This window comes from Propithecus coquereli, unplaced genomic scaffold (assembly GCF_000956105.1).
Source record: "Propithecus coquereli isolate 6110/MARCELLA unplaced genomic scaffold, Pcoq_1.0 Scaffold108, whole genome shotgun sequence".
Taxonomy (NCBI): Eukaryota; Metazoa; Chordata; class Mammalia; order Primates; family Indriidae; genus Propithecus; species Propithecus coquereli.
In genome coordinates this window covers 6,468,363-6,490,081 of record NW_012134747.1, presented here as the reverse complement: position 1 = coordinate 6,490,081, position 21,719 = coordinate 6,468,363, and the positions used below count along the sequence as shown (strand labels likewise).

General features: G+C 44.4%; 1 protein-coding gene across 1 annotated transcript in view; it reads right to left on the bottom strand.

Annotated features, from left to right (window-relative positions):
* NXPH1 (neurexophilin 1) overlaps positions 1–9,392 on the bottom strand; it is a 329,905-nt gene extending 320,513 nt beyond the window's left edge. Inside the window, exons 1-2 of the mRNA XM_012647720.1 lie at positions 8,588–9,392; positions 7,588–7,751 (exon numbers count right to left, since the gene is read on the bottom strand). Of these exons, the coding sequence (XP_012503174.1) occupies positions 7,588–7,641 (54 nt within the window). The 5' untranslated portion in view covers positions 7,642–7,751; positions 8,588–9,392. The remainder of the gene's footprint in view (positions 1–7,587; positions 7,752–8,587) is intronic.
* Between the last annotated feature and the right edge of the window lie 12,327 nt (positions 9,393–21,719).

The window sequence follows — 21,719 nt, the reverse complement described above, 5'->3', positions numbered from 1 at the left end:
GAGGAGAAAGAGGGGGGAGGATTCGCCCCCCCACTGCATAAACTCTGTGATCACGTGATGCAGCAACCACAGAGGGGGCGGAGGAAGAGAGTGCAAACTGGAGGTTCTGATTGCAGGACACGTTAGGGACCTAGTGACTGGAGCTAGGTGCTCCCGAATGACTGGGATGGGAGGGAGGGTCATTACGGGCGCGACTGGGCCTTAGGGAGGCGTCTGCGGAAGCCGAGAGCGCTAACTCGACTTTAGGAAGAAATCAGCCCGAGCCGCGGCGGGGGAGGGAGGCCGAGCTGTCAGCACCAAGCGGGGCGGAGCCTGTGGCGCTGGCCGTGGTCCTGAGAAGCGCTCTCACGGCCCAGGCTTGCCCCTCAGCCCGCCAGCGCCCTACTCGATCTCCTTGCCCGCGGCTTCTCTCCAGACAACTGCGGCTGTCCAACGTGCTGCCTCGGAAGCACCGAAGCTCGACGAAAAGTTCCCCAGAAGCAATGCTTTGGTGTCGGGGCTTGGGGCCCGGACGTGAGCGGGCTGCTCCTGTGTTTTCATAAACCTGTCTGGACTGCTTGAGGTCACCTGCGGCTAAGTGTAGACAGTAAAGCGCACGGCTGTGACTGCGGCGACTCGGGCTGGGAAACTTCCCGGGGCTCGAACACTGCAGCTTTGGTCAGAGGACTGAGTTTCCGAGTCGAGGGTAGGAAGCCTACGTCGAAGAAAGTTTCTCTCGTCTTACTATAGAAGACGACTTAAAATGAATGGCCTTTAAAATCAGTGGGTGGGGAGGGTGGGCTAAGACCCAGGGCAGGATGTGAGGAGGACCCCCGCCCCGTCCGGTGGCGCAAGCGCGCCCGGCCTCCCTTTGCGCCTCTCACGGCAGCTGCTTGGATCCTTCGCGTCAGAACCCATTAGGGCAGCGGGGGTGACAGGCGAGGCGCGGCCAGAGGCAGGTTCAGCGGGGACGCGCAGAGCCCCCGCAAGCCAGTTTCTAAGGAAACACGCGGTTTTTCTAAGCAGCAATTTGTCTTATTGTGGGAGAAAGAAACAGTACAAGAAAAGCCTTCTAGTTCTCCATTCTCATGCAGATGAGGCGATGCGCTCCGGCTGAGGCCTGTGTATCCCCCTCCCCATCGTATTTCCGGCTTGAAAGAGTAAAACACCCTCATTAATTTAAAGGAAGAAGGAGTTGCGAAAGCTTTTCGCCAGCTGGGGCCCGAGAGACACGTGCTGCTCTCTAGCTGCTCCCGGGACTCCACCAGGCGCACCATCCCAACAACCCGCTCCCGCCGCCATCTCGCTTTCCACTCTCCAGGGTCCGGGACTAGAGCTGAAGGAACTTTCTACAACAAAGGGCACCCAAGCAACGGAATTCTTTCCGCCCCACCCCACCCCCATAGCCCCCGCCAGCCCCCACCTCCGTAGTAAATAAAATATATTAGGGAAAGTTGTTTACAGAAGAGGTAATTAGGTTTTCAGCCCGCAGCAGAGACGCGGCGTGCTCCTCCGAAGTTTAAACAACAGCCAGCAACCAGCGAGGGCAGACGGCAAACTTGGAAAATGCGCAAACGCGCTCTTGCGCGCGCGGAGGGGCTTGAAGAAGCCGCCAATATATATCATCTCAATAAAAAGCCGCTCTTGGAAAGCTTGCATAGTAATTGAGACGGGCGCTCTTTTCTGATCTGGGTTGGCATTTCCTCATCTCGAGCTGACAGAGCCAACTCAGGAAATTGCTGGTAATATTCATCTGGGGAGCACTTTCATTAAACGTAATTCATTCGACTTTCACAATAAATTGAGTGACATCCTTACAGCGGAACCTTTTTATCCTTGATTAAGTGCTTGCCAAGCTTTGGTTTCCCACTTTATTGTCACATTCCTTCAAGCGGAGTCGTCAACATGCCAATCGGCTGCAGAAAAATGCGCGCGCTGTGTTTACCAAGCTCCGGGAGGGGTTAGTGCTGACATGGAGAAAAAGAGCTGGTCGGGAACTTGACTAGCGGATAAATCAAGACTGCAACTTGCTGCAAACACGCAGCGGGACCAGACAAGTGGTGGCTAGCAGGATACTGGGAGAGGCTAGAGCGCAGACCAGCCTTGCGACCGGGCTGCATGAAGCCGCTGACCCGACGGCTCCTGGCCGGGGGACTCCCTTTAATTAAAATGACCAGGACTGTTAAGGTCTTAAAATGAGATCTGAAGCTCCTAAACGACGTAGTTGCCCAAAGGGATCTTTCCTGAATCGAATCAAAGCTAGGCACTTTCTTAAAAAAAAAAAATTAAAAAATCAGAAAGAATGCTCACTCCCTAATTTGCCATTTGGGAGTAGGTAAACTTTCAGGGCTTCCATCGACTTGCTTTATGGGCGGAGGAGTGCAAGAAGAGTGTTTATCCTCATTCTCGGCATTCCCTTTTGACTCTTACTACCCACGCCTTGGCAGCCGAATTCTTTGAGGGCCGTTCAGACCCCGGAATTCCAGGCGAAGCTAACCAGCACCTCCGTATTTCAGGAGTGGGCAAATGGGAAAGGCATCCCTTTGCAAATGCGTGGTCCGTTCATCCCCACCGCCCCCTACTCCACTCCCCACCACCTATAAAATCAAAGAAGCCCAAGACAGAAAATTGCTTATTTGAAAAAGCAATATCCAAATGCTTTCATCACTCAAATGCCCTTTTGAAAATATTGTCGACGGTGGTTATTACCCGGACAATGCTGTCAATTTCTGTAGTCTGCAGAAAATTTTCCCTCGGATAGAAAAGTAGGACATCGGGCACCTATCTCAAAAAAATCAACCAATTTCTCTGCCACCCGATATATTTTTCAGCCAGACAACACTTTCATTAAGGAGGAAATAGCTGTCAACAATTCAAACCCAAATAGAAATCAACCTTGCACAAAGAGGAGCCACGAATTTAATGGCTTTCCGAAAAAATACCGCTGAGAGAGTTGGAACAATTCTGGTTCTCTCCTTCTAATACTGAAGGCACTTTCCCTGAAGCTATCACTAGAAGGCCCCAGACCCAAATAATCCTCTTGGAAATGGGGCAAAAGGGCGACTCACCCAAGTGCTTCCCACACACCTGGGAGAGCTACTTTCCTGGTCAATGGAGAGTTGAACATTTCATAAATGCCTGCAATAGTAGCAACTTCTCCGTCCCACAGAGCTCAGGAATACATCTTGGGACTGATGAGTTCTCATGTAGTACTGCTGGGGCATAGGGTCCTCTAAAAATCTAGGTTTAATCCTATATCTGAAAGGCTGGTCTTAGGTAGAAGAGTTAAGAAATGTAGTACTGCCTCCAAGAACTAGCTCTAATAGAGAACCTGTAATAGTCACCCTGTCAGGTGATTTATTTTATTTAGCTTATTTTCAGGAATAATCTCAAATGGATTGAAATTTTCAGTGGGCAGTGGCTTAATTTTCAAAGGATGAGTGCATATGCCTAGTCCAAAGGATAGACATTCATGGTCTCTCTAGCTCTGTTTTTTCCCCGGCTTCCATAATCCTTAATTGCCACCTTCATAATGAGTGGAATTCACTAAAATTCTCTGGCTTCTAACAGTGCAGATGTAGTGGTCCCATGGATGTATTAATCACTCTTCAAACTCTATTAAACAATAGAATAGAATTCATATTTTAAGAACACCCTAAATTTGAGGGAATAGATGGCTTTAAATGTTGTAGCGCAAGATTTAGAACGGATTTTCAAATCTTGCCCATTTTGGTTAAAAAGGCAACTAAATCATTAGCAATTTAATTCCTAGCAGAACTCGCAGAAACTCTTCTCAATAGAATAGTGCTTTGGATGTGTGTCTGATCATAACAACATCATACAGCCCTTTGTCAAATTCTCCACACTCTATTTCTAAGTAACTTTTTCACTGATGTGCTCAGAAAGTGCTCATTTTACTCAATTCTCTATCTGAGAATTGCCACAGGTAAGCCCCAAACAGAACACCACACTTTCTGTGGGAGATATTCTCTCTGTGCCCTGGCCTATCCTTCAGCATGATCCACTGAGAATAACTCAATTTAGGGCCCCCATCCTTTAGATTCAGATTAGAACCATATTTTTCTAGTTTATTCAGTGCATGCTTTAATTCAGTTAAAATGCTATAGTCCTGTTATCGCATTATATCATACTGACAATATCCTGGAATCGGTCCAGAACTGACAGGAAAATAAAGATTGCAGAAGTGTTTTTTTCTTTTTTAAACAAGTATTGCTAAGCCATAGGCTCCTCAACTATTGAATCCAGACCTTTAAATCTTCGATACACAACATTCAATAAGGTGAGTATTTCCTTACCTTTATTTTTAAAAGATGGTTTTCCACCCCTGGTACATTTGTGGCTGGAGCTTGCCTTGTGCTGATTTTTAGTATTCTAGCTAATATGCTTTAGCAGGTAATTTTTAGTATTCTAGCTAATATATTTAGAAGATAACTTTGCAAAAACACTTCATATTAGCTTCCCCTTGAAGTACTAAAATAAGCTTCCAGTTTGAACTAGGACAGACCCATCTCTCAATAAACACAAAATACTCAGCCTAGAAAAAGCATTCAAAGAATCCTGGGCCAAGAAACATACTTTGAGAACATTCACCCAAATACAGGCAGGAAACTGGCTTTGTGTGCAGCATTGATCTGCTGGATAGACAGACAGTTGTTTTTCATAAGAAATTCTTCTCAAGTTTAGGACTATTCAAGGTATTTCTCTATAAGCAGAAACCTAAATATTTCTGTATAGGAGATAACTAGACAAGCCTTACTCCCTGGACATAATGTGGTGATTACTCCTTGGCAAACATACCTGGGACTCAATGGGCTTAAAGGGAAAGGTGCCCTGAGGTATCAGTTAAAAGGCAAGGCATAAACAGAGTGCACCAGTCACTTAACTAGTGGTGTGAGCTCATAAAGACAAAGATTGCTCATAAAATTCCTCCCTGGCTTATGTCAGTTCAAGGAAAACATAAAACAATGGTTTTGCCACCCTTGGCTTCTTGGAGTATAACTTAAGTGGCTCCTGACAATCTGTATACATCTATTGCAGGTTCTTGCAAAGGGCTGGGATCTTCTAGGATGCAGCTACAAATAAATGATCAATTCAGTTAACAGTATCTGGGTTTAATGAAATAGATGAAGAAAGAAGTCTTGATCACTTTTTGATATGTTCATTGCCCTAGAGTTTTAATCAAAGCTCCCTGCTTTTTTATCTGCCTAAGATCATCCTGAAGTGAGTGCCCAATTCAACCTTTGAAATACATTTCTGTGGTAAAAGTCAGCTTCCTGCTTCTCCAGGAAAACATCTTGGAATTCTGCTGGAATATATCCATGGGATTACAATCCCTGGAAATACTGCTTTGGGTCACAGCCATCAGCCTTTTGTTTTTGTGGTGTGTGTGGTTTCTAATCCCCGACACACAAAACAACTTTAGATTGGAAAGAAAAGAATGGACTTCTAAATCGCCTTCTCTATTTTATTGTTCACATTTCGTATTGTTTTGAGTGAAATTGGAAAAATTGTCTCCTTTCTCTGTATTGCCAAAAGGCATTCAGGTAATGAAGTCTGTAACTAAACGGTAATTGAATCAGCATAATTTGCACACTGAATGGTTTTCAAATGCTCCCAGTTTACAATTAAAGGAGAATTAATGCGCTTGTTGTTGAGAACGCAGCGCATTAGAATAAATCCAGCACTGTTGTTATAATGAGTGGAAAACGGTTTAACTGCCAACAAACACATTTAAAATTTAACACAACGTATTGATTTCACTTCTGCTTTTGATAGATTATTTTCTAGACTATCGAAATACTTGCTCCGAGCAATAAACTGCACCATAGCCACGAGCCCTTGCCGCGTGTGTGAGCACAGCCCAAGGACATAAGAACCGTCTTCAGGTTCAGGTCTGCGTAAAGGTACGCAGAGGAGAGGGGCAGGCGGGTTACGATGGTCAAGGGAATCGTTAATATTCCTACTCTGTGGCTTTCACTTTGCACTCCCTCCCCCATCTCTCAATAAAAAATCTCTGAATTTCCTCTGGCCAAACTTTCTGCCCTCCATCTCTGGGCTCTCAATGTCAGTGGGCTTACTGGACACAGGTGGGGGCGAGAACGATTGAAGATGAGAAATGGTAAGGACACTTTTTGCATTCCGTCTGCGTTCCACCGGAGGAAGGCACAGACTTTGGTGACAGAGTCAGAAAGGCAGTTCTTTTGGATTGGCTGCCCCTGCTTTCACCTGTTTACCCCAAGGTGTCCTGTGGGCGAGGACATTGATGCGCAGCGCCCTCTGGCGTCCGCGGCTGCTACGGTCAGGCGATAAAGGTGCAAAGAAAGGCAACATTGAGGGTTCTTGCATTGAAGCTGAAATCGGTTAAATACACATATTCACACACACGCACACACACATATACATGCTCACTCACACATAGAATTCGCACAACTCGCAGTCCTGCAGTCATGCGCACCAAGGGCAACGGCTAAGGAACGCTGTCAATTGCAGGGATGGCAACCCTTCCAGGCTTGTGGGTTCTGAAGCTCTTGGGACTGAGGGGCGCTAGCACCACCTCCAATCCGGTTTATCTAGCCCCACAGAGAGCTCAGGTCGCTCCAGCGCTCCTCACCCCTAAACAGAACACAATGAGCCCTCGGCGCGCTCCCCCAGTCCAGGATAGGTTATGGGGGGGTCGACGCACTGAGTACAACTTCACCAACAGGGCAGAAGTGTCCCTGCCCCCTACCCCAGAAGTCAGACTCGAGAAATCGCACTCTCCTTCTTGGCTGGCGTAGTACGGACAGCTCCTAATTCACCACAACAAAGCGCTTTGCCCCAGCCCAATTCCAACAGGGTGCAAAGTCCAGACCTGGAAAACCCTGCTTGTGGAGGATGCAGAGCACTGCTGTTTAGGATTCTCTCCCTGGCAACAAGGCCTACCTTTCCCTAATACGAGGCTAGGCACTGGAGATGAGACTTAGTTATTTGGTGAAAAGGAGAGGTCAAGAGGAGAGGGAGGTGGACATGTTTGCCGGAGTATCTCTGACCTAACTCTATCTGATTGCTTGCGGTATTCCTGATAGTTAAACTTATCCTGTCTGAACCCCTACAAGTCAAAGAAAGTTACCTGCATGGCTTTATGTGTCACATCTCAGAATTGGAGGAGTAGGTGGGTAGATTAACTTTCAAAGGCACAGACCTGGACAGATTGGTGCTTTCGCCCACCACCACTACCACCACCCTTATTTCCTTTAGTTTTAACTCTGGATGAACTCCTGAGAGTTCCATGCCTTCTACCCCTTCTCTTCCCTCTCCTCCATAAAGCATCCCGTCCCACTACCTCTTTGTGTTTGGGATGTCTAGAATGCCCTAGCCGCTGTCCAGAGTCACGCGCCTAAGAGGGGAGACTGGAGCAAGAAATGGGGGTGAGTACCCCGGAAAATCCCGCAGGGATCCAAAGACCAGCTTGCCAAAGTTGTTCCAACACAGTCTGGAGGAACGCTGCTCTCGCTGAACAGGCGGCCTCACCCTCCTCCCGTGCGCCCCCAGATGCCTCGCTTCCTGGCCAGTGTGGAATTGCGGAGCACGGGACCCGCCGAGACTTACCAAGTAGACGGTGGGCTGCAGGAGGAGAAGCACGTACCAGCACGCAGCCTGCATCCTCCCGCGTATCAAACTTCCTTGGCGGTGCCTTCTCTGAGTCTTTGTTCCTTCAAAAACATAGATCCACCTGACATCCACTTTACAGAGCAAGGAGCGCTCTCAGCAGCCTAGATACAAATGAAATTAGACATCCCATGACCACGCGGGCAAGGTTAGGCTTGGCGATCAAGCGGGGACAGGGGTTGTGGCGGGGAGGAGGGAACAAAAAAAAATCAGGAAGAGGGGGACGAAAAATTGAAAAGCAAGTAAATCCAGCGCCCGAGAACAGCAAGCGCGCGGTCCGCAGGCGGGCGGGCGGGCGGGAGGGTGAGGGGCTCCCTTCGCCCTGCGCTCCTCGGCTGTGAGTTCCCGGGCGGCGGAGCACGCAGAGCCGCGTGTAGGCTGGTTCGGAGCCCAAACCGTCTCTGGCAGCGAGACCTGCCCTAGTGTTTGACGGCCGGGCAGCTTGGACTAAAGGCGGCGGCTGGTTCTTCGCCAGCCCTGGCAGTGCTCACACACGTACACACCAGCAGAGAGAGACAGAGAGAGAAAGAGAGGGGGAGAGAGAGAGATTGAGCGAGGGGGCGCGGTGAGAGGAAGGGGCAGGTAGAATTGACCAAGATTAGGTGTTGAGTATCTCAACACGCTCGGTGAAGTGGGGGTGGGGAACGAATGAAATCTGCATACAGGAAAGCAGGGATCAGTTTACCCATTCGAGACTCCTGCACACACCGAGATACACACACATACACACAATCACAGCTCTAGCACTACTTCTTTTAGAGCTAAAGGGGCACAGCCGGTAGCCAACTTCTAGAGTGGAAGCCTGCCCGGGGCTGTAGGGGGTCACCTGCCAGACATGCTCTGTCCCCCAAACAGTGCCCCTGTGAGCAGTCCCTACCTCCTGCCCATCACCCCGCCCCAAGGTGTCCCCTCCGGGAACAGTGGAGGCGAAGGTACCTACCGCACAGGACTTGGGGCGAATCCGGCGAGCAAGGACCGCTCTGGGCAGGCTCCATGGAGAAGCTACTCGGGCCTGGAGTCTCCAGCGCCCCGGACGTGCCCTCCCAGGCGCTCCGTCTCCATGCTCGGGCGAGGACGAGGACAGGTCCGGCTGCCTCGTCCAGCCTTGGCGGAGTCGCCGTCCCAGTGCCCCGGTCGCGCTCAGGATTGGGTCGCAGGAGCCTAGGCTCGACACAGTTGGACTAACGGTGCAGGAAACTTAAGAGACAAGAAAGGGAGGGGGGAGTAGAGGAGGAAAAAGAGGAAGAGAGAAAGGGAGGGAGAGAGAGGGAGAGAGATGCGAACGCGCTCAGCTGCTGCACCGGACAGACTGTGACTGCCAGCGCTGGCACTGGGACGAGCAATCCGGGGCTCCCAGCTTCCCACAGCTGCCTGAGGGTGGTAGAAATGACTTAAGGGGAGGAGACTAGGCAAGTCCGCCGGACTTGAACTTGAGAGATAAGACACTGGCGTTTCGGAAGGAAAAAAAATAACACACGACAGGCGCGAGTGGTCCGAGTTTCTGAGGGAGGGGTGGGGGTGGCGAGAATCTGGAGTCTACGGGCACACGGAGCAACTGCACCTCTACCCGTTATGCTGAGAAGCCCTGGAGTCGCTCCCCAGTAGAGTCGCGGGCGCTGTAGCCGGTGCTGCCCGGCCACCCGAGGACGCTCTGGAGCGCGCTGGGTTTCCGCGCGCCGCGGTGATCGCGGTTTCTCCGCAGAGCCGCGGCTTGGCACGCCTACCTTCCTGACACCGGCATTTACATTGGCACTTGGGTGAATGCTTCCTCCAAGACTCATTAATACCCCGTGTAAATAGATCCCGCTCTCAGGCTCTCGGTGGGTCGGGCCCCCTGGGAGAAGTAGCTCCTGCCCTGCCGAGTCTCTGGAGGCCGCAGCGCCCCCTGCTCCGGGGCTGTAGGGAGGACCGCGAAGGCCAGGGGAGTGGCGAGGAGAGCAGCCGGGAGGTGTGTAGGGTGGGGATGGGAGCGGGAGGGTGCAGGGAGCCCCTGCCGACTTCGGGCGCTGACGCTGGGAGCCTGGGACCTGTAGCTGCCGGGCCAGAGGCCGAGGTGCCGAGGACTGCCAGCCATTCAGTGCACGACAGCCGAGAGGACTGCGCGACCTTGGGATCTCAACTCCTCGCCGCCGACTGGGCCGAGCGTGAAGAGGGAGGAGGATGGGGGGATGCTTCCAGCCCTTGCCACCTCCGTTTGCTGCCAACACCGCCCACTCAACCAGCGTCTCCCGGACTTGGCCTCTATGCTTGACCCTGGCTGTCTCTGTCTCTCTCAATCTCTCCCTTGATGTTTCTTTCAGTCTCTCTTTCTATAGATAGATAGACAAATAGATATAGATACACACATACACACACACACACACCCTTTCTCTTTCATTCCTGTGGTCCATGTCTCTGTCCTTCAGCTTCTTTCTGCCTCCCTCCGCCTCTCCGTAAGTCTCTCTCGGGATTTTTTACTCTCTAGGTCTTTATCTCTATACCTCTACCCCACCCGCGCCATGCCATTCCCCCTCAAACCTTGTTCTTTTCTTCCCCCCTCCACCCTTTCCAGCTCACAACCGCCAGACCAGCTTTGCCAGTATTCAGTGAGATCCCAGACCATGCCCTTCTGGTGCCTGCGAGGCTGCCTGCGACTCTTCAGCATGCCCAAATTCAGGCCACAAGTCGGAGCCAGGCTAAGGGTGTTTCTCTTCCTCTATCCTGCCCAGTACCTCTCCAGGCCTGCCATTCGCCAGAGCCTGGCCCTGAGGGATGCATACAGCAGGATAACATTTCCATATTAATCTGTAAGAATTTGGTTGAAATTTACCTCAGGAGCCTGCGATAGTGGCCTCAAAATAAAACTGTGATTTTTAATGAGTCTCAGGATGGCCTTTCCTCAAGTGTGGCTGTTGGACACCTGAGGCTTTGCAGGATTTCACTGTGGTTGGTCTGGACCCAGACACAATGTACGCTCTAGACAAGAGGTCCCAGGATGAGGACAGGCTGAATTCCTCTGGGGATGCAGGACACCCCCCCACACCCCGTAACCCTCCCAAACAAGGCAGCAACAATCAGGGGAACCACCCTCTCCTGGAGCAGATGCAAGAGGAGTCCCACTAAGGCCTTCACCTGGAATCAGATCTCCAAAGGCTTTCAAATTAGATTCCCGCTGTAGGACACACCTGCTGGCACTTTGAGGCCTACAGGCTCCCTTCCAGCTAAAAATAGCTCTTTAAAGAGCAAGCTCTTCTAATCTCAAAAGTTGTACTCTGCCACTGTGACTACTTGGAATTTACTGGGACTTATGAGGAATATGGCAGTGAAGCACACCTTCTAACGGGGCAGGACTCTGATAATCAACTTGGGAAAAAATACACGTGTACATATGGCATAACTGCAACGTTGTCTTGGCTATTTTCACTTGCCAGGTTTTTTTTGATGTTCTTAAAAAGTTTAAAGAAGAAAAAATTAAAGACATAGGCCACCCATAACTGAGGCTGAAGGGTGAAAGTAGGACAAAGGAAGCTGTGCCTGACTCCACCCTCCAGAATTCATGAGGCCATTCTAAAACTGATCTCCACTTGTACATGAGCTCCCTGGCCCTCCTAGACTGGAGTTTACAGCTGAGAGTGAATGTTGCCAGCCTCTATCTGGGCGCCCAAGTACAATGATGTCAGAGCTGAACTTCTGTCTGACCTTTGGAAAAATGAAACAGAATCAGGCCAGCTTTGGGATATACCAAGTTCTTTTCTAAGCCTTATGTTAAAAGCATTCTGCCTCTAGTGCCATTTAGCCTTAAAAAAAATTACTGCTTGTGAAATAAAAAGATGATAAGGGACCTTAAAATCTCTGTCTGAATGGGACTGATTATTTAAGAAAAGCACCACAGGCACCCAATAATGGGAACTGGTTTGACACTTTGTTCTATGACACAGGGTGCCAAAGAACTTTTTCTGTTAATGACCTGAGATCTTCTACCCAGACAACCAACTCTCACGGGATCCTATGTGACACTTGACCTGGGATATAAAACAGCAGTAGGCTGTCATTTTTTGTATCTTCACAGGAGCTTTCTCCAGTATTTCCTGTAGTATTCAATCAGCAAAGGACACTGAGCCACGAAGTAATACTGAAAACCTTATCATTGTTTCTGCTAAACCTCTCCAATATTAATGACATGATATTGGGGGAGAGAGGGGTGAGGATGGCTCACTTGCTCTCCTTCTTTTCTTTCCTATCATTTGTTTTAAAAAGAACAAAAAGCAAGAAGAGCATTATTCTCATACATTCTTCTGTTTAAAGTAGTACCCTACTCTAAAATCTACTCTTAGAATACATCAACAATCAGCTTCACCTAGATAGAACAAAACTGTGATTATCCTTAAGAAGTATGGTATTTCTGTCAATTTTTTCAGACTTTACTCATGTTGGGAATCCTTCGGAAATCATTCTCTTTCTAAATTTTGTGTGCAATGCACCTTAAGACACATATAAACTTAGCATGAATTATGACCACCGTAAAACACAACCCTCTGCCATTTGCTTTTCCCCAAGTCTGTCTAGTCCAACCTGAAATGAACAGTTCAAAACAGCAATATATATTTCTCTCCAAGAAATATATTTTTAAAGGGTTTAAATGGGCTGACATCAAAGGAAAGTAGTGATATCAATTTTCCTGATAATTGAAACCAGAAGACATTAAAATTAGAACTTCTCTGAAATATACTGATAGTTCTGCTAAATGTAATTCGGTGTTTGGTTTGTTTCATTTGTATGATTCTCTTTTTTGGTAGAGGAGAGGGAGGGCAAGTGTTAAAGGTTTGAATTATCTCGGGGTTGGGAAGAAGAGAGAAAAAGAGAATTAACTTGATTTCTATAAAACCCTGTCCTAAAATGAACCTGTCTTAAAAACACATGAATATCATCATATTTTACCCCAAATCCAAGTAAATAAAGAAAATTATTGTTATGAAGCATCCAGCTGTGGTCTTCCTTAAGCTTCAGGCCAAATTATATCACTTTATACATATACAGCATTGTGCCTATTTTTTTTCCTAATAGCACCAAAACTTACAAAGATTGTATCACCCTTCTGCTGTGTCTTCAGTATAACCTGCTATTTTCACGTTGTATAATCCTGGGCAAGTGCCTGAAGATTCCTCTGGCCTTGATACTCTCCTCTATATAATGAGGAAGTAAGATTAGATGATGTTTAAAATGACTTCAAGTTATGAAATTCCTGTATTCTATTTTATGTGATTAATTGTAAAGTCATTTCGTGTTTAAAAAACTTACCTACTTCACATACACAAAAAAAAACACTTGTATACAATTTTCAAAGATATTAACAATTTAAAAGGGTTTTTTCAGTGCATTTCAAATATTTTAAGTCAAGTATGTTTGTGGGTTTGAGCCAAGGTTTGGGGGGGGTGTGTGTGTGTATTTCTTCCCTGCCCCACCCTCATAACCTTTCTTCTAGGTCAAGGGTTGACTCTATTGTATTAATCACATCACTTTTTCATATAAATTGTTCTGCACATGTTTTTAATGTCATTGATTTATGAGAATCTGCACTGAAAGTGGCATCCTTATTATACTCATGAATATTTGCTAAAAAAATCCAAAGCTATTTCTACTTTTGTAGAATTCTTAAACATCACTCAGAACAACTAAGAAAACTCCAGTCTCTCTGCACCCTCAAGACATTTTGCTGGTAGAAGGAAGAATCATTTGCAAAGTGATTTTTACCAGCCTAGAATATTTGGTATTTGAATGTAGTAGAACTTGGTTAATAACGATGAGGCATGTGTGCTAAATTACTTTTACAAGAATGCTTTACTAACAATATCACTGCACTAGAGAGAAAAATACCCGTCAAGCTCTGGAATAAAAAAAAAAAAATACAGAGAATAAAAAAGCTTTATGTAGAAAGCATTTCTTTTTTAGAGGTAATTTATATGCTCACTCTTTTATCCATATTTCATTTATTCTGCTAAGTGAGGACAGAAGGTTCTCAAAGGTGGGGTAGCTGTAATTATGCTCACAAACTTTAAAAAGAGAATGAACACAATAAGAGAAATTAAAGAAAGATAACGTTAAAAAGGCAGTTGAATGTAAAAGATGAGAAGATTGGGGTCATTGCCCAAAAATCATAATTAAAATTTTTAAAAATATTGTGACTAAGCAAACCTTTGCATTATAATCTAATTACAAAAATTCTTTATGGTGATTCCTCCAGAGATTATTAATTGACAGTTCCCTAAAGGAGAATCACTAAAGACAAAGAATTTGATCACCAATGTTTTATTAGCAAAGCAAAATATAGTATCTGCTTCAGCCAGAAAGAACACTGGGAATCTCAACCACATAGGGATGGAAGAAATTATAAGGACAGAGTCTACAATCTCTCTGAAATTGAGTCTGCAAATATATACTTCATCTTCATAATCAAAAGTACCTGATATTTTGAAACATATATGTTTTTGCGGATTTTATCCTAATTTGGCAATATGACTCTGAAACAAGATGATTTATATAGGCAGGGGAAAAAGGGCTGTTTCAACTCAAATATCAATCATAGTGATAACAATGTTTTGGATTAGATACCTTTTAAATAAGAGATATCGCAGGGATGCAACAACTCTCTTGGTTAAAATTTCCCTTTTTAACCATCAAATTAATGAAAACAACTATACTGGAATTTCACCATAATTAACTTGGAGGTCATGCCATAAAAATCACATAATTCTACAATTTAATGCTTCTTCCAGTTCCAATGATAAAATGCTCTTGAAAAAGTTCAAAGCAAAATGGACTAACATCGAATTTTGTATTAAATGGATGGTAATTTCTCAAAGCTCCACAGCTTTCATTAGAGTAATGGCTACTATTTACTGAGTGCCAGGCACATGCCAGGAACCAGACCCTGAGTTTTATTTACATTATTCCACTGTGAGTGAGTATATGTGCACCAATCAGCAATTTAGTTTTGAAAGGTAACCTCTCAAGTTACATAAGAAGATCTTCACGTGAGTCTCCATGGAAGCCGACTTAAAGTAAATCTGAGAATCACTGGACCATTAATGCATACTACCCCCATAACTGTCTCCACTATTTTAGTGTCAGTGCCACCATTCTCTCTCCAAGTTTTTCAACTCACCCTTTAGCCATTCTTTCTCAGATTATCTGTGCACTCTTCTTCATATATTAAACATTGGTTCTCCTCAGGGCTCTATCAGTAACTCTCTTTCTCTTTTCAATCCTAGTAGGCAATCCTGTTTAGTTCCATGGTTTTATTAATTATTAACATCCAATGACCACCAAGTTGTAAGTCAAGCTCTGATGTTTTCCTTGACCCAGATATTCAATTGCCAGCATGTCTGCTTAGACATGTTAGAGGTACCTCAAATTAATATGCCTAAAACTGAACACATTATATCATTACGTTATATACATATCTGGTTAGTTGGTGTGATAGACTCTGGAGTTCTCTACTTGTAATGGGACTAAGCCTATGCTCTTTGCCAAGAGGTCTCATGATGGCATGGGGAAGTATACCTCCCCATATGTGCAAAGTCAGGATTGCTTTCTTTCTTTCTTTCCTTCCTTACTTATTTATTCCTTTTAATCCTAATCAGAGCCTTCAAGAGGCATAGCATGTTTCCACTTGCCCCTCCAGCCACCAGGAGAACAGCACGCACCAGGTAGAAGCTGCATTCTTCAGCACAGAACGTGGAATGAGATAACACATGAGTCAGGCCAGAGCCTGACCTGTGATCTGGAGCATGGCCACCAAGCTGACCTTCAATCCTGCAGACCCAAAAGTGAGAAATAAATGTTTATTGTTTAATTGTCAAGATTTAGGGATTATTTGTTTTGCAGCATTATCACAGCCAAAGCTGACTAATTAGTGACACCACTACCATTCTGTAAAACTTAAGTACCAAATTCCCTTATTCATTCTTTTTTTGTCCTCCACATCAAACATAAAATTACTGACATCTCTCAATTTTATACTTAATTATCTGTTTCCTCTCCGATCTTCTCTGTTCCTGCTACTGCTACTGACTCAGGCTCATATCACTAGTCATCTGATCTATGGCAATAGCCTTGTCACTGGTCTCCACCTTTTTCAGCTCCTATCTCCATAAAATTGCCCTTCTCCCTGAATGATAGAGGTAAAACAAAAATGTGCCCACACTGCACACTTGTCTAAATCTCTTTGTAAACTCCCCCTTGCTTACAGAATCAAGTCCAAATCCCCAGGCTCTGCACAGAAGACCCCTTGTGAGCTGGCCTCTGTCTACTCCTCCATATTCCTCTCCTGCCACCCAGCCTCTCCTCAACTGCATGCTTCACATTCATCAGTTACCTATCCTTAGAGCTTCCAACACACAACTGTATGTCTCAATTCGGGGCCTCTGAGCCTTCTTCCCTTTGCTTTGACTCCTCTCAACTCAATCTTTAGATATACTCCTAATCTTCCTACAAACCTTTGCTCAGAGATCACCTCGCATCCTCTCCACATTTCTCATGGATTTGTGCGCTAAAACATCTTGTTAAATCATTTGCACCATGCTGTTTGTACATTTCTCTTCTCCACTGAACTGTGACATTTAGTTTTGCACCCCTAGCCTTCCCTTAAACAGAATTAAGCTGAATGTTCAGCCACACTCAGAAAGCTCAGTGTCCAGAAAATAGCCTAGTGTACCTTCTGCAAGAGAGCATATCAGAGACTCTGGAACAGCAAGTCCTCATTTGTGAAGTGCTCAGATAGTGCATAGGGGGAGAAAGTTTTCAGGCAAATCTCAGCCCAGTGAAATGAGCAAGAGGAACAGCACTAGAATAAGAGGTCTGGGCCAGAAGGCACAAGCTCCCTCACCCCAAATGTCCTCAGAGACTCTTCTCAGAATCAGAAACTGAATGGGAAATTTAGCCTGAATGGGTTACTCAATGAGTGACCCATTAACCCGGTCACATCACATCCAGGGCCAAGTGTGTGGTGGTACAAAAAAGTTCCTGATATCCCTAAATTCTAGCTTCACCCTGCACAGGTACACCAAAATCCTATCTCACAGCTCAGTTGCCTCACCACTTATTAGTATTTTACCCGAAGGTTTATCACAAGCAGGCCTCACCTTATCCCTTCCACCTCTAGGACCGGGTGAAAGAGGAAAGGGAGATGGAGGGAGGAGAGTTGAGAAAAGCACTGTGCACACTGTCATTATAACTCCAGGCCTGGGAAGTAGGGTCAGCCATGCCCATAGAAAAGCAATGCTAGGCCTTAGAGCTCTGGGCTTTTGAATGAACCTTTTTGGCAGAAAGAACTGTAAGCCTTCTGTCAAGAAAAGCCACTAGCACATTTTCCTATTGTGGTTAAACCCCTTACATGATATATACCAGTAGCTCCTACTTCCTGATCTCTTTACACACCCTTGAATCTTATTTCCTTCACTCATGACAAGACTCTAAAGTAACCTAATGTTTAACTGAATTCAATGGCCTTCCTCAATTTTTACTTTGGAGTATGTGATACCAATAACTAACTTCACAGCACCATCCTTCCCAGGTTTCTTCCTTATGTTTCTGTTGGATCCCTCTTTTCTCCTGTGCTGGTTTGTCCTACTAACCAACGCCAGGCTGACAATTCACCCTCCAGCCCTCCCCTTTGACTTAAACTATAGTCTAGTATTTCTGTCCACCAGAGGGTATCTTCATTCAAATGTTCTGGTGCTGTTTGATCACAATGTTCAAGGATGAATACAATATCCCCAACACCACCCTCCCCAACATCACATGTTCCTATTCACAGCTCCCCTGACTACATTAGTGGCACCCAAATTTTCTATGCACATAGCCTCTACACCTCAGAATAGCTCTGGCTATTTTTATGTGCATCTTTTAGGCACATTGTCATGTCAAATTTCCTTCAGAATGCCTCTTGCATCCACCTCCTTGCCACTGCTCTACAGGAAATCTTGATTACCTCACATCTGGACAGCCATCTTCTAACTGGTTTTATAATTTCTAACTAGTTTCTGAACTCCCATTAATCTCACTACTATGAACACTCCAGTGACAAGAACTCTGTCTTATTCGTCTTTGTACCTCCAGCACTTTGTATGATGCCTAGTATACTGTAGATGCTCAATAAATACTTGCTTGATGGGTGAATCAACTCCTTAATACTACCCTTAGATTTTTTCTTAAGCAGAATATTTCCCCTTACTCCCTGGCACACGTATGAAATAATATTCCTTTATCTTCCCATGACTAGAAGGGTTTTTTTCATGTATTTATTAATTTTTTTCTAAGAAACCATTTCTTCAAAAGAATCCTCACTCAGAAACATTATAGGTTAAACAGAGAAACTCAAAGCTTCTCTGATTAAATCTGTGGTAGAATACCTAGATCCACACCTATAGGTTTTCCCACACTATCTCATTTCCTCTCTTTCGACCCCAGGCAATCCTAGAGCTAGTAGCTAGTATACCCCAAGACAGTAGCTCCCAAACCTTAGTTTGCTTAGTTTTCACATGGAGGGTTTATTGGAATGTACATTACCAGGCCATGCTTTAGATTAGGATTCATTGGCCTAGGCTTTGCCCCTTAACTTTCAGGGTTAAGATGCATTGTAACAAGTATCCAGGTGATCCTGATGAAGGTTGTCAGAAGAATATGCTTTGAGAAGCCCTATCATAGAGGGTGGCAGATTGGAATTTAAAAAGTCCATCTCACAGAATGACATTTGAACCTTTTTGTGTCATCAATTAAGATCTGTCAAAGTCTAGTATATATCCCAACCATCGATATTTAATAACATGGATATGTTATAGTAATTAGCTTGATTTAATCAACCCATAATGTATACATACACACTAGTCCCTCACTATCCCAGGGGACTGGTCCCAGGAACCACCATGGGTACCAAAGTCCCTGAATGCTCTAGTCCCTGATATAAAATACCTATGCACATGTTCTCCTATACTTTAAATCATCTCCAGGTTATTTATAATATCTAACACAATGTAAAGTCTATGTAAATAGTTGTGACACTGTATTGTTTTTCTTTGCATTATTTTTATTGGTTTATTGTTATCTTTTTCAAATGTTTTCAATCCCCTGTTGGTGGAATCCACCAATTGTGTCATAATATCACTGTTGTACTGTATAAATATATATAATTATTATTTTCCAATTAAAAATAAAGTAAACAAAATTTTTAAAAGATTGAATAACATAGTGCTCCCAAGAATATTTGCTTCAGCTTTCTGCCCTACTGCCCCCGATCATATTAAGCTTGATTCAAAACCTAGATTCTTTCTTATGCTGCTCCCCTAACTGGAATGACCTTCTCCATCCACCTCTACTTTCTGGTCACCTCTCCAAACCCAACCATTTTCATCATCTGGATTGAAACCATTCTCACTGAAGCTTTCCCCATCCAGCCAGCCATCTATCCATCCATTCAATACAAATGTATTGAATGAGCAGTTGTTCTAAATACTGTGAATACAGCAGTGAACATATAAGCACAAATCCTTGTCCTCAGGGAGTTTATTTTCTAGTGCAAGGAGACTGACAATAAACAAACTGTAAGTTAGAATATATAGCAAGTTGATGGTGATAAGTTCCATGGAGAAAATAATGAAGGGAAGAAAGATAGAGAATCACAGGAGTGAAAAAACAGAAGCGATTTTAAATGGAGTGTTGAGGAGAGCCCCACTGAGAAGGTGACAACTGAGCAAAGAGGGAAGGAGGTGAGGGAGAAGACCATGCAGATACTTTGACTAAAAGCTTTCCAGTTAGAGAGAAAAGCAAGTGAAAAAAGCTGAGGCAGGGACATACCTTGTATATACAGCAAGAATGCCAACTCGTCTGGGGAAGAGTGAGCCAGGGAGAGGTGGCAAAGAGACGATGGCAGAGGTGACAGGTCCAGCAGCCTCTGAAGGGCACTGGAAGGACTCAGCTTCATAGGTTCTTACAGGATGCTTACATTGAGCAGGGAAGTGATAGTTTTAACACAATTGCTGCAGATACTATGTCAACAACAGCCTGAAGGAGATCAAGAGCTGCAGCAGGAAGGACAGTTAGGAGATTATTGAAATAATCCAAATAAGCTGTGATAGTGACTTGGTGACATGGATGTGGCAGAGGTGGTGAGAAGTGAGACAATTCTGGATATATTGCAAACAGAGGACATAATTTGCTGATAGATTGAATGTGGAATATGAGAGACACTGTTGTCTCCAAGGATTTTGCCTTGGGTACCTGAAAGAATGGAAGTCACCATTAATAGGAGGAAGACTGTGGAAGAAGAAGGTGGACAGAGGAAGAGGAGAGATCAAGTTTGAGATATATGTTAGACCTCCATGTGGAGATACTGAATACCGTGAGTCAGGAATTCGGGTTAAATATCTTGGCTGGAAATATAAATTTGGGTATTATCAGCATGTAGATGGTATCTAAAGACATGAGATCGTCAAGGGACCCAGTGTAGATAAACAAGAAAGGATTCCTAGAGCACTTCAATGTTAAGAGTTGGGGGAGGGAGAGTGGGGTAGACCCAACAAAAGCAGCCAAGAATGAGCACTGGCTGATGTAGGAGGAAGCCAAGGAAGAGGAATGAGCAACTTTGACAAGTCAAAGTAAGATTGAAAATAATTGCAATTTAGAAAAATGAAGTCTTTAGTGACCTTGATAAGAACAGTTTTCGTGGGTAGATGAGAAGGCAACTTGAATGGAGTGGATTCAAGAGAAAATGTAAGGAAAGAGAGTGTGTAGACAGTGAATATAGACCACTTTTTCAAGATGTTTTTATCCTTCTCAATTTCCTTCTCCCTTAGTCTCTATAGTACCAAGGACCAGTTCATTTGGGTGTTTTATCATATTTCCCCCTCAAGGATACTTAACTCCTCATTATGTTTATATCTTCTTTCTATCTAATTTGGAAGCTTTTAGAGGAAAGAATCAATATCTCCTTTCACATCTGCAGCACCTCCCTCAGTGCTTTGCACAATTCTGTGCTCATGATAAGTATTCAGAAATACAATATGAACCAAATAAATATTTCTCTAATGTCTTTCTCTGCCCATTTTCCTAGCTCACCTGTGTAACCGTTTTAAGCAACTCGTGGATTAAATTTCTGCTCCTCAGTTTGACCTTTAAGGACCTCATGAAATGGGCTGTACCTAAAATTTGTCTTTTAGTATTTTCTTACATAGCCCTCTGCTTTACTTTGGATAGTTTATTGACTATTTCCTGAAAAGAGCCTGCTTATTTTACCTGTCATTTTAATTATGATGGTATTATCCTTGTCTGGAAATTTCTCCTTCAATCCAAGAGGCTTTCTCCTCTCAGAAATTAACTCTGATCTCATCTTTTGGCACTTTTTGCTTCAATATACAACTACCCTAGATCTTAGGTATCATCTGTATGTCAACATCATGAGGTATTTTTTGTGCTATCTATTGGATTCAATAATTCTACTTTTAAATACATGTCACTTTTAAAAAATCTTAGACCAAGCTTAGCTTAGCACTTTTTGCTTTCTGTTTATTCTATTTATCAACTAGCACTTTCAGGATCAATGAAAAATTAAATGAGAAACAAAATATTACCATATGTGAAGGTATATAATGAAGGATTAATACATGATAGAATGAATAAATGAATGATGAATGGATGCATGGATGGACGGATGGATGGGTGGAAGGATAGATGGATGCAAAGGGGTTTACATTGTGTAGTTATTTCATACATTGGACACTATCCTATTTAATCTACCTGAGGGCCATAGGATGTGGGTAGCTTACATTTTACTGTTGAGGAAATAGCCTTAAAGAACTTTACCTGCCCAAGGTTATTCTGGGACACTAGAACCTAAACTTCTGAATACAGTTCTAGATTCAGAACTTAATTCCAGGACTTCTAAAATCTAGTTCTTTTCTCTTTCCACCATGGTTGCTTCCTCAAAAAAAAATAAATAAACAAAACACACTGGGAACCTAATTCAAAACTGTTTTTCATGACTTTTCATTTGGAACTGATGATATTTTGCTGAATTTGTATTTCAATGAAATTGTAGTTTT